The sequence below is a fragment of the Citrus clementina genome, unplaced genomic scaffold (genome assembly GCF_000493195.1).
Source record: "Citrus clementina cultivar Clemenules unplaced genomic scaffold, Citrus_clementina_v1.0 scaffold_5, whole genome shotgun sequence".
In the NCBI taxonomy this organism is placed as follows: Eukaryota; Viridiplantae; Streptophyta; class Magnoliopsida; order Sapindales; family Rutaceae; genus Citrus; species Citrus x clementina.
In genome coordinates this window covers 30105528-30118161 of record NW_006262201.1, presented here as the reverse complement: position 1 = coordinate 30118161, position 12634 = coordinate 30105528, and the positions used below count along the sequence as shown (strand labels likewise).

The window sequence follows — 12634 nt, the reverse complement described above, 5'->3', positions numbered from 1 at the left end:
AGAAGACCCCTCCTCATCGTTTTTTTCGCTCGAGGAGGTCGTTTGGGGAGACATCCTCCTAGCGCTAGTACCAACACTGGATCTAGTGGGCTCTAAGGGGATCCCGGGGTCAAAAGCAGGATCGGTGAGCAGACTAGGCAGGAAGTCCAACTCATCGTCGTCAACCTCAACGACCTTCTCTTTGCCTTTCGACATTCCCTAAGTTCTAACCACAACACCACCAACTACTACCCAAACAGAAGAGAAGAGAAATTATCTACAACTATCCGAGACCAAGGAGATAGAAGAAATACCTGAAGTAATGGTTCAGTCGGTGAAAGTCAGAGATGGAGGCTTTTATGCCGGAACTGCTTTGCCGGAGAGACGGAGACGGAGTGAATAATGAATATGCCGTTCGAGAAGATTTGGTTTTCCTAATGAGGACGGATTCTTGGGTTGCCAGCATTTAACAGCGCCGAATCCCGAGAGTCTCATAACCGTCGGTTTGAAATTCAAATGGAGGGGGGGATTTCTGTCACGTCACCTCGTCCGCAATTAAATGCGACATGACTCTTGGCAGCCTTTTCCCATCCCACGCGAGCGAGTACTGTCGAGTTTCTACTGCTGGTCCACTACATTACCCAACACCAGAAACTGGGGGACCGGTGTTTGGGAGAAATACGTCGACGAGACCAGGCATGGTGAGCAGGTATCTGATGGCAGAGTTCTGCGGACCGGTGTGTTCCGTAAAAGCCTGGTGCGCGGGGGAACAGGAGCAGAAATATCCTGTTCGTCCACGAGCACGTCATCCGCGAGGCCAACTTCCTGTGAGAGGCATAAGGTCATTTCGGCTAGAGGCCGAGTGGTGAGGAGACCCGGCCGACGACAGTTGGCAAGACATGCTCTCCAGCTCGAGAATCTAGGCGCGACAGCCACGCTTTCCCCAGACCCATGACGTAACATGCAAGATCTCACAGAATCACGACAGCCACGCTTTCCCCAGAACCGTGGCGTAACACGCAAGATCCCACCTTTGCCCATAACGCAGCAGTCAGAGTCCCATACCGTCTGGCAAAAAGCGGAAAACTGGGATTCAGAGGCAGCCTACAAAAAGGTAGCGAACGAAGGTAAAGGGGTTGGCAATTTTTTGAGATAAAAGAGAGACTAAAGAAATTCTAGAGGGAGAGAACGGACCTAAAGGCCATAAGATTTGTGGCAAGTGTTCCCCAAACCTGGATATCTGACTTGAGCGTCGGAGGGTTTGCGCCGGGAAAACAACCGGCGTACTCTGACTTGTCTGTGTGCGCAGGAACCTCTGGAGAAGGAGCCTTACGAGCAGACTTCCTGGTCGTGGTGAAGTTGATCGAGTAGAGATCCTGGTCGTAGAATGAGGAGAACCAGAATCTCGCATCAACAAGTTGTAATCTGAGCAATAGTCTCATGTAATCAAAAAAAAAAAAAAACAGGGAAGTAATATGAGGTGGGCGTTTGGATTGGGTTAAATTTTTTTTTTTGTTTTAACTTTTAAAAATTATATATATATATATAAACTCACACACACCACGTTACCTCCCTGCTCCCTCTTCTCCTTTCTCACACCCTCGGTCGACGGTCTCACTCAGCCCCACACGGTCACGATTTGACACTTAGTTTATACTTATATTTGGATTTTGTAGTGGGTTTATTGCTAACTTGCTCTTGGGTGTTGTTATTAATTAAATTGGATATTTTAAATTAATTAATTAATAATTGTTCAATTATTTGGAGTGGGTTTGTTGTTGTTGATTGATAATTGAACAATTAGAGGTTGTTCGTGACAAATTGGAGAGGGTTTGTTACTGTTGACTGATAATTGAACAATTGGAGATTGTTATAATTAAATTGGAGTGGGTTTGTTGCTGTTGACTGATAATTGAACAATTTGAGACTGTTATTAATTAAATTGGAGTGGGTTTTTGCTGTTATTATAAATTAAATTGGAGATTGTTAATTAATTAATTAATTAATTTGTGTTTTTTTAATTTAGAATATGGCAATATGCTGAATTGTTGATTCATAGTTGTTATTATTATTATTGTTGTTGTTATTATTGTTATTGTTATTGTTGAAATGTTGTTAAAGATGGTTTGTAGTTGATATTTGTTGTTAAGGATGTTTGGAATTTAGATTTTTAGATTTTAAGTGGTTGTTGGTAGAATTTTTGGATTAAATTGTTCCAACCCGTTTTAAACCGAACTAACCCAAAATTTTAGATTGAATTATTCTAATCCGAATTAACCCGAACCGAAATTTTAACCTGAATTACTACCCAGTCCGATCCGAATTATGAACCCGAACTGAACCAAACCGAATTAAATTTGGTTCGGTTCGGTTGGGGTTGGTGTTTTCAACCCGATTGGGTTCAATTCTCCAATCCGATTGGGTTGAAACCTAAACCGAAACCCGATTGCCCACTCCTACTTCAAAGATCTCCTAATAGAATCACTTTGAAAATACACCCTTAGCCTTTCCTTATTTTCGTCTTCCGATTTCGAGGACGCTTCACTCTTTTGAAATTTCCCTAGATCAAGAAACCCTTAATTTTCTTTACTTCAATCTTCTGAACTCAACATACTACTAATTCACATATGTTTGTTTGTAATCTCCACTATTTAAAAGAGATCAAACAAACTATATCTACATAGTTAAAAAATATTTAGTTAAGTCTTAAGATATAATATTTTGAAAAATAGTGTTTGTAGATAAAAAAAAAATTATTATCAGGCCTATTGATTGAGCCTATATGAGTTAGTAATGATGCTCCTTTGATCACGAAGGGTAAAAGCCCACGTAGTCCCTGTATTTTAAGATTAATATCCATTTAGTTCTTATATTTTAAAAAATACCTTGAAACATCCCTGCCGTTAAAGTATTGATACCCCTACCATTACTTTTTATTTCTTTTGGCTTACTTTTACAATATTATCCTTTTATAATATTTTTTTGTTTGGACATTAATAAAAAGAAAATAATTAAATTACCAATTTAACCCTAAAAAATAAAAAATTATATTAATTTTTAATTGTCAAAAATTAAATTGTTACTTTTTATTTCTTTTGGCTTACTTTTACAATATTACCCTTTTATAATAATTTTTTTTGTTTGGACATTAATAAAAAGAAAATAATTAAATTACCAATTTAACCCTAAAAAAATTATATTAATTTTTAATTATCAAAAATTGTATGCAAACTAACAAGTGAGCAAATGGTGCTTGCAAAAAACTTAATATAATTTTTATTTTATTTTATAGGGTTAAATTGATAATTTAATTATTTTTTTTTAATGTCCAAACAAAAAAATTATTATAAAAGGGTAATATTGTAAAAGTAAGCCAAAAGAAATAAAAAGTAACGGTAGGGGTATCAATACTTTAACGACATGGATGTTTCAGGGTATTTTTAAAAATATAGGGACTAAACGGACACTAATCTTAAAATACAGGGACTAAATGAGCTTTTACCCGATCACGAATGATGCAAAGTCATGGTATCAACTCACTCTGAGATCCGATTGGTTTAATATGTGAGAAAAGAAGGACATTATAGTATATATAGCTTAAGGGTCTACTGTGCTGGTTAAAAAATTTAAGCCAATACTTTAGCATTTATTAGAGAAGAAGTATGAGTCTTCACTATAAAGGAGAAATATGGAAACATAATATAATATAAGGTTTCGTAATTTTGTAGCAATAAAGTATAGGATATAATATTTGTTATACTAAGTTATTATTTCCCAATAACTTAAAGATTATTTTAATTTAAAGTTTTGACTTAAAATTTTCACACAAATTTATAATCATTGATCTTCAAATTCAATAAAAGAGAATGCAGATGAGTTGGCAACTTGAAAAATAAAAGAATAATAATTCTAATTTAAAAGATGATAAGGCAAGTAATGGTAAAAGCTCTGTTTTTTTTTTTTTTAATTTAACTTCAAAATATACCATATCTACTTTGTTTACCATCACAAGTAATCGCATACATTAACAAATAATCACAATTTATTTTTTGAATTAGTGATATGTATATATGTATATTCAAAGGTCATTAGTAATTAAAAAAATAAATAAATATTTATATAAGATATTTATTGAAAATTAATTACATTTATTTTATGATGAAATAGTCTAAATATCTACCTTAAAACATTTATTTTTGAGGAGGATATATAAATCTCCTTAAGAAACTGCAGCCCAGCACTCCCTTTGCTCTTGAATTTTATTCTCCAAGTATATATATCCACCGTTGGATTTCTATATGCTAATCCAACGGACACCGGTTACCGGCCTTCAAGCTATAAGGCATAGGCTAAGATGATTAGTTCCAAAAGACATGGCCCACAAATAAAAAGTAAAAGAAGGCCACAAACAATAATTCAGCGAAAGTTCAATTATTCCTTCGCTATTGACATCAGTTTTTAACATCAGTCTTTCGTTGCATTCATTCATTTTCAATCAACAACCGCTTTCCTTACTTCCGTCTGTCGATCACAAACACACTTTGCTTCTGTTTATTGCGTTTATTGTTGTTTTGTTATTCAGCATCTGCCATCAACTCTTTTGAATTTTCCACCTTCTGATCTCAACAATAATACTTGGCCTCTGTTTGTTGTAATCTTAAGTCTTGTTATTTGGTTTTCCTCTGTTCTCTATCTAGTTGTGTCCAGCTGTGCCGCTGTCTCGGTTTTATTCTCCATCCACTCTTTCTATTTTTTTCCTCTGTTCTCTATCTTGTTGTGGTCACTTGTGTTCAATCACTCAGTGTGCTTCCTAAATAGTCAATTGTTTTTCAAAAATTCAGAAAAAGAGAGATAGAGAGACAGGGACAAAGGACTGAAGATGGCTGAAATCATTCTTACTATTGTTGTAGAAGTTGTGAAGTGCTTGGCTCCTCCCGCATATCGCAAAATTAGCTATTTGCGTGAGAGTAAGTACACGACCAACTTACAGAATCTCAAGGCAGAAGTTGACGATCTGAAGTCTGAGAGGGAGTCATTGTTGAGGCAGGTTGATGAGGCTGAACGAAACGGGGAAGAAAGTGAAGAGAACGTTAGGAATTGGCTTGAAGGGGCCAACAAAGTCATTGAAGAGGCAGATAAATTTACAGAAGATGAAGCCGCTGCAAGTAAGCGTTGTTTCGGGGGATTATGTCCTAATTTGAAGACCCGCCGTCGACTTAGCAAGGAAGCAGAGAGGCAGAAGGAGGCTGTTGTCAAAGTCCGAGGAGATCGAAGATTTGATAGAATTTCCTACCGTACTGCTCCAAAGGATATTCGGCTTATCCCTAACAAAGACTACGAGGCCTTTCTATCAAGAACGCCCATTCTGAATGAAATAATGGATGCATTAAAAAATCCCAATGTCAACATGCTTGGGATTTATGGAATGGGCGGAATCGGAAAGACGAACCTGGCGGAAGAAGTTGCTAGGAAAGTCAAGAGTGAACTCTTTTATCAAGTGGTTCTTGTTGAGGTATCCCATAATAAAAACATACGAGAGATTCAAGGAGAAATAGCAGATAAATTAGGCCTGAAGTTTCATGAGGAAAGTGAATCAGGAAGGGCAAACAGCTTATTTAAACGTATAGAAGCAGAGAAGAAGATCCTGATAATTTTAGACAACATTTGGGAAAATCTTGATTTGCGGGTTGTCGGAATTCCTCATGGAGATGGTCATAAAGGTTGTAAAGTATTGCTGACGGCCAGAAGTCTAGATGTATTGTCTAGGAAGATGGATTCTCGACCAAATTTCTCAATTGGTGTTTTAAACGAAGAAGAAGCTTGGAATCTATTCAAGAAGATGGCAGGTGATTATATTGAAGGCAGTGAATTCCAATCGGTAGCAAGGGGTGTGGCAAAGGGATGTGCAGGTCTACCACTTTCCATTGTGACGGTTGCAAGGGCATTAAGGAACAAGAGCATACAGGAATGGAAGGATGCATTGGAAAAACTAGGAAGGCCTTCTTCATCGAATTTTAAGGATGTACAGCCAGATGCATATGAAGCCATAAAGTGGAGTTACGACAAATTGGTAGGGGAGGAGCTGAAGAACATCTTTTTGCTAATAGGATATACAGCCATAGCATCTATTGACGAACTGTTAATGTTTGGTATGGGATTGACTTTATTTCAAGGTGTGAATAAGATGGAAGCAGCACGAAATCGAGTACATACATTGGTGCACCAGCTCAAAGATTCTTGTTTGTTGCTTGACCATATAAGCCAGAAGAAAGAGTTGTTTTCTATGCATGATGTAGTTCGCGATGTCGCCGTATCAATTGCATCTACTGAACGAAATGTGTTTACTGCTACAAATGAGCAGGTTGATGGTTGCAGGGAATGGTCAGACGGAAGTGCAATAAAGCATTGCACTTCAATCGTCTTACATGGTATCAAGACTAATTTGCTTCCTGAAGTACTGGAATGTCCTCAACTCGAACTTCTTTTTATACGTGCTGATCGTCGTGAATCTTCATCATTAACAATGCCAAACAACTTTTTCGAGAGGATGATCGAGGTCAGAGTTGTAAACTTGACTGGCATGTTTCTACGGTCACTGCCTTCATCACTTGGTCTCCTGTCAAACCTTCGAACACTGAGTTTGTGTCGCTGCAACTTGCGTGATCTAAGTGTTGTAGGAGACTTGAAGAAACTAGAAATCCTTTGCTTAAGAGGTTCTAAAATTAAGAAGTTGCCGGTAGAAGTAGGTGAATTGACTTGGCTAAAGTTGCTTGATTTGAGAGAATGTTGGAACCTAAAAGTTATTCCGCCAAATATACTGTCAAAATTATCCCATTTAGAAGAACTATATATAGGTGGTAATAGCTTTGATGAATGGGAGTGGGAGGTGGAGGTGGAAGGGGTTAAGAATGCAAGCCTTGAGGAGTTGAAGCATTTGCCCAACTTGACCTCTTTGGAATTAGACATCCGTGACGTCAGCACTCTGCCCAGAGGCCTGATCTTGGAGAAGCTGGAAAGGTACAGAATAAGCATTGGACATGGAGGTTGGTTTCGGGAGAGAACCAACTTTTGGTGTCGTGAATTCAGAGTCGAGCTATATGACAAGATTCGCTTGAAGGATTCGCTGATCGTGCAACTGCAGAGAATTGAATTCCTTCGCTTATGTGGATTGCAAGAGCAAGATGTCGATTATTTTCGTAATGAATTAGTCAAAGTGGGCTCTTCCCATCTCAAGCGTCTCGAGATGAGGGGTTCACGCCTCGCCCTCAGTTCGCCAGAGTCAGAGGTATGATCATTCCTAATTTAAATAATTGGTGTGAGAGGGTTCTTTTCACCTGGGATTCTAATATCGTTTTGTCAATTTATACATTAGACTAAAGCTAGAAATTTCTAGTGCATCACAGTAATTAATTTTGAAAAGTCTTCAAATATTATATTATTCTCATTTTCAAAGCAACCAATTTTGGAAAAAAAATCTTTAATGTTTGCAATTTAATTAATATTTTAATCTTTTAGCTTCAGAATCTTACCATTTTAATTTAAAGAAAAAACCATAATTGCCCTCATATTGCACGAGCTTCATGCTTTGTAATATCCTTCTTCTCTTTTCTCTCAACAAAAAATGAAAAAAAGAAAAAGAAAAAAAAAAGTGAAGTTAACTGTCTTATATATTTTCAGTCCTCCTACAACCACCCAAGTTTGAATCATGGGAGAGTAAGGGACTAAAAAAATGAATTTGGGCTTTGTATGCTCCTTTACCTTTTAAAAAAAATATAAAGAGAACATTCATTATTTATCAAAATTAAATCCATAATTGCAAGTCTAATTTTTCATATTTAATTTTTATTTTTAAATTAACTCAATTAAATTTTTATTTAAAAAATCTTAATCATGGAATCCGAAATATCAAATTTGGATTTAGTGCTAAGTTTATTATACTAATTTTTAAACATCTTGTATCTATGCATTAAGATTGTGTTCACAATTAAGTTTACACTCTTAAATCAAGACACCTGCAATGTCAACAGAGACAAGAGGAATCAGCTAATGATTTGCAGTCACATGAAATCATTTTGGAGGACAATGTCCAAATTTCTAATACGCTTTTCCCTGAGAAGGTCAGTTATTAATAAGTCAATCGTCTTATTAATTCTCTATAATTTTTGTTTTTTTTTCTTTGTTATATTCCTGTTTGATAACAAATATGGCAAAGAGTGATTAATAATTATATTTCACAATTATTCTAAATTTTTCATCCGATGTATAGTAGGGTGTAACAAATACATTCTTAGAGAAAGAAAAGGTACTCTAACACAATAAGTGAATTAATAATAATTATTATTATAAACATCATGTTATGGAATACTAAATATGTTGTAATCACTGAATATATTATATATATATATATATAAATATGTTGTAATCACTGAATAAACATCGTGATATCTGCTTATTGATTGTTGATGAGACTCTTCTCGCCTAATTTGCAAGGGGGAATTATGTGATTTCCTTTGAAAATATTCCAAATTTTTATATAATCGAGGTGCCAGTAGTTAAATCCCCGAGAACTGCTCGCGCTGGATAGTAGGTCCTATTGCGAATCAACCAAAATTTAATATTACAAAATTCGTTACAATCAAAGAATATTTTCAATATGAATTATATTAGCCGCCGTCTAAATCTATACATTTAGTAAGGAATAATTTGGAAAACTTGATTAACGGTTGTTTGTATGAAAAACTGAAAAGAACTATAACCAGAGAAAGAGTAATTTTATTGATTTGTCGATCAACAGAAATGATTGTTGCTTGTAATTAACAAGTTAATTTTTTGATCGAGCAGGTTCCGTTACTAGAGTTAGAGAAGTTGGAGTTGGTGTCAATAAATGTTGAGAGGATTTGGCAAAACCAAGTTACAGTCATGTCTTGTGGTATTCAGAATTTAACACACTTGACCCTGTGGGACTGTGAGAATTTAAGATGTCTATTTTCATCTGCTACTGTTAGTAGCTTGGTTCGACTCCAACGCATTGAGATAGTCAGATGTCCCGTCTTGGAAGAGTTAATAGTCGTGGACAACCAAGAAGAAATGAAGAATAATATTGTAACGTTTCCCCAGTTGCAATATCTGAGGATGTCTGGTCTTGAAAAGTTCACAAGCTTCTGCACTGGAGATCTTGATATTCTTGAATTTCCATCCTTGAAAGGATTAATGATATCTGGATGTCGTGAATTGATGGCGAGATACAAAAGAACTACTAATATCTTGATGGAAAGGGTACGTACAAGAATTTTATAATCAATTTTTCAATTCTTATGTATGTACCGTGAGAGTTTATATCATAAAGCTTTAGAGTTATATTGCCTTTGCCTTTATCGCTTGGTTTCTTACTAAAAGTCAAATTGTCAGCAACGTAACTCTCTTACAGATTAGTGTATAGTATTCATTCATAATTATTCTAGATGTTAGGCGTATTATTATTACTATTTTTTTTAAGTTTAAGATTTATTGAATAAAATATATTTTATAAATTAGTGGTAACTTATATTTCTCATCAATTGATTCATCTTGCATTTTTTTTTTTTTTTGGGTTCTGATTGATCTCCCAGGTATTTCCTAATTTGGAAGAGTTGAATATTGATGCAGAGCACTTAGTAACAAATAAATATCTATTTTCTGAAGGCTTGCTTTGCAAACTAAAATATCTTTATGTGACGTTGGGTGATGAGCGGACTATTTTATCACTTGGTGACTTCCTCCAGAGACTTCACACAATGAAAGTCCTCCAAATACGAGGATATAGTGCCCCGTTGGTGTATGAGAAGGTTGAAAATGGGATGTGGGTAGAAATAAGAGAAGCAAACAGGCTTTATCCTATGGAGCACATTTTGATAGAGGAGTCCTCTGTTGCGAACAACTTGGTTATTCTACGTGTAGTGGGGTGTGACCGTTTGGTCAATCTAGTGCCATCATCGACATCCTTTCAGAATCTTACAAATTTGGTGGTATCGCATTGCAACAACTTGAAAATCGTATTAACATCCTCAATTGCAAAGACTCTGGTGCGACTTAGATATATGGAGATAGCATCATGCTATATGATAACAGAAATAGTACTGGTGGATGATGTTGTAGCAAAAGATGAGGTTATTAGTTTCAGAGAATTGAAGGAGTTGAAGCTTTTACACTTAAAAAGTCTGACAAGCTTCTGCTCTGGCAATTGTGCTTTCAAGTTCCCATCTTTGGAAAGATTAGTGGTGGATGATTGCCCCGATATGAAGATTTTCTCTGAAGGAAAATTAAGTACGCCCAAATTACACAAAGTGCAGGGGCGGGGTAAAGCATGTTGGGCTTGGAAGGACGACCTTAACACAACCATACGAAAGGTATATATTTCTCAACAATCAGCTTTTTCCCTCTCTTGCTTTTTCTCCACTTTCACTCTCACTCCAAATCCCTAACTTAATTTCCTCCTCTTGCTCCTGCTCCTAAAATAAGTAGGCGAGTTTACCCGGGATGGTTGCTGGGGTTTGGTCAGATGACAGCGGCCTACAGCTGGAAGCAACTACTCAGTTCAGCAAACTGCTTTCGATTGCGAGGAGTCCACAAATTGATAAAGTCATACAATCTGGCGTTGTCCAGCGCTTTGTTGAGTTTCTTATGAGGGAAGACTATCCGCAACTTCAGTATGAGGCTGCTTGGGCTCTTTCAAACATTGCTTTTGGAAATTCAGAGAACATTAAGGTGGTGATTGACCACGGTGCCGTTCCAATATTCGTGAAGCTGCTTGCTTCCCCAAGTGATGATGTCCGCGAGCAGGCTGTTTGGGCATTGGGAAATGTTGCTGGTGACTCATCTGGATGCCGTGATCTTGTGCTTAGTGAAGGAGCTTTGATTCCATTGCTGGCAGAGTTAAATAAGCATGCTAAGCTTTCAATGCTGAGAATTGCCGCAACGACATTGTCTAATTTATGCAAGGGCAAGCCAGAACCACCATTTGATCAGGTAAGGCCAGCTCTTCCGGCGCTTGCACAGCTTATTCGTTCAAACAATGAAGAGGTCTTGACTGATGCCTGCTGGGCACTCTCCTGTCTTTCTGATGGTACGAATGACAATGTTCAAGCTGTGATCGAGGCAGGTGTCTGTCCACGACTTGTTGAGCTCCTTGGTCACTCATCATCCTCAGTGCTCACTCCTGCCCTGCGGACTATTGGAAATATTGTGACGGGGGATGATTTCCAGGCTCAGTATATAATTAACTGTGGTGCACTGCCATACCTTTTGGGCCTGTTGATCCATAATCATGGAAAACGCATTAAGAAGGATGCATGCAGGACTATTTCAAATATCGCATGTGGAAACAGGGAACAGATTCAGGCGGTAATTGATTCCGGCTTAATTGGTCCCACTGTCAATCTACTTCAAAATGCTGAATTTGATACAAAGAAGGACGCCGCTTGGGCAATTTCGAATGCCACCAAGTTTGGCACTCATGAGCAAATCAAGTACCTCGTGAAAGAGGGGTGTATAAAACCATTGTGTGATCTGCTTCTATGCGCTGATCCAATGATCGTCACTGTTTGCTTAGAAGGATTAGAGAACATTTTGAAGGTCGGGTTAGCTGAAATGAATACGGGTACCGCCGTTGGAGATTTTAATCAATATGCCCAGTTGGTTGAGGAGGCTGAGGGATTAGAAAAGATTGAAAATCTACGAAGTCATGACGACAACGGGATCTCTGAGAAGGCAGTAGAGATTCTCGAGACATACTGGTCTAGCCGTGTGATTGGAAGAGGACGATGATACAAAGGAGGAAGATGCAAAAGGCAGAGACAACTAGTAGTAATTATTAACAAAGGTCTATTACTATTACTATTACTATTATTATTATTATTATTTGGAATCGGCTTTCAGACCGTAAAACAACACTCATCTTATTTCTTTTTTTTTTATGATTTCAGATTTAATGGTGGAAGATTCATGCATGCTTGTGTGCCCCTCTCGTGTTAAGTGTATTGTGGATTGCTGCTGTGTTTCGACACAGTTAATGATGAAACTCCTCATCAAATGATCTTTAATCATTCTAATCATGCTTTTTTTTTTTTTAATGGAGATCGTTGAGTATTTTAGTATATAGTAATAAAATTCATTGAAGCATTACATTCAATATAATATCATTTTCTGATACTAGAAATGTGTCTTACCAAAGTGTGTGTATTTAATGCTTAATTTGGGTACATATGAAAATTTATGTAAACATAAATGAGATCGTATATAAATAGAAAGCGAAAAAAGTTGTTCAAACATACAAGTACAAAGTTTTTGAAAGCATTGGTTACAGAGTAAAATATATATATAAGAAATTTATATTATATTGATGTACGTAATATAATACTAGTCAAATTTTGAAAATCTTAATTTACTTATAATCTTTTCTAATTTGGTATGCACAAAACGATTTTTATTATAAAACCAACCTTTAATTTGCAATTGTGAACCATGGATCTCATTCAATTATTATATATAAATTTTTTTATTACGATTCGCCAATTTTAAAATGAATATGTACGTATCAAATATTATTAGACGAAAGCAGGCACGAAGGGTACATTGTTTCATTATCACAGGCATTTTGTGCCGTTGTTTTTTTTTTTTT

The 12634-nt window shown here is 36.5% G+C and overlaps 1 protein-coding gene across 1 annotated transcript; it reads left to right on the top strand.

Annotated features, from left to right (window-relative positions):
• The first annotated feature begins 4419 nt into the window (after positions 1-4419).
• Positions 4420-12128, top strand: LOC18040212 (disease resistance protein At4g27190). The gene is given in 6 exon segments (XM_006432939.2): positions 4420-7264; positions 8007-8096; positions 8818-9255; positions 9588-10409; positions 10411-11836; positions 11940-12128. Coding segments are annotated over 5 exon segments (5127 nt in total). The 5' UTR covers positions 4420-4858; the 3' UTR covers positions 11782-11836; positions 11940-12128.
• Positions 12129-12634: the final 506 nt, after the last annotated feature.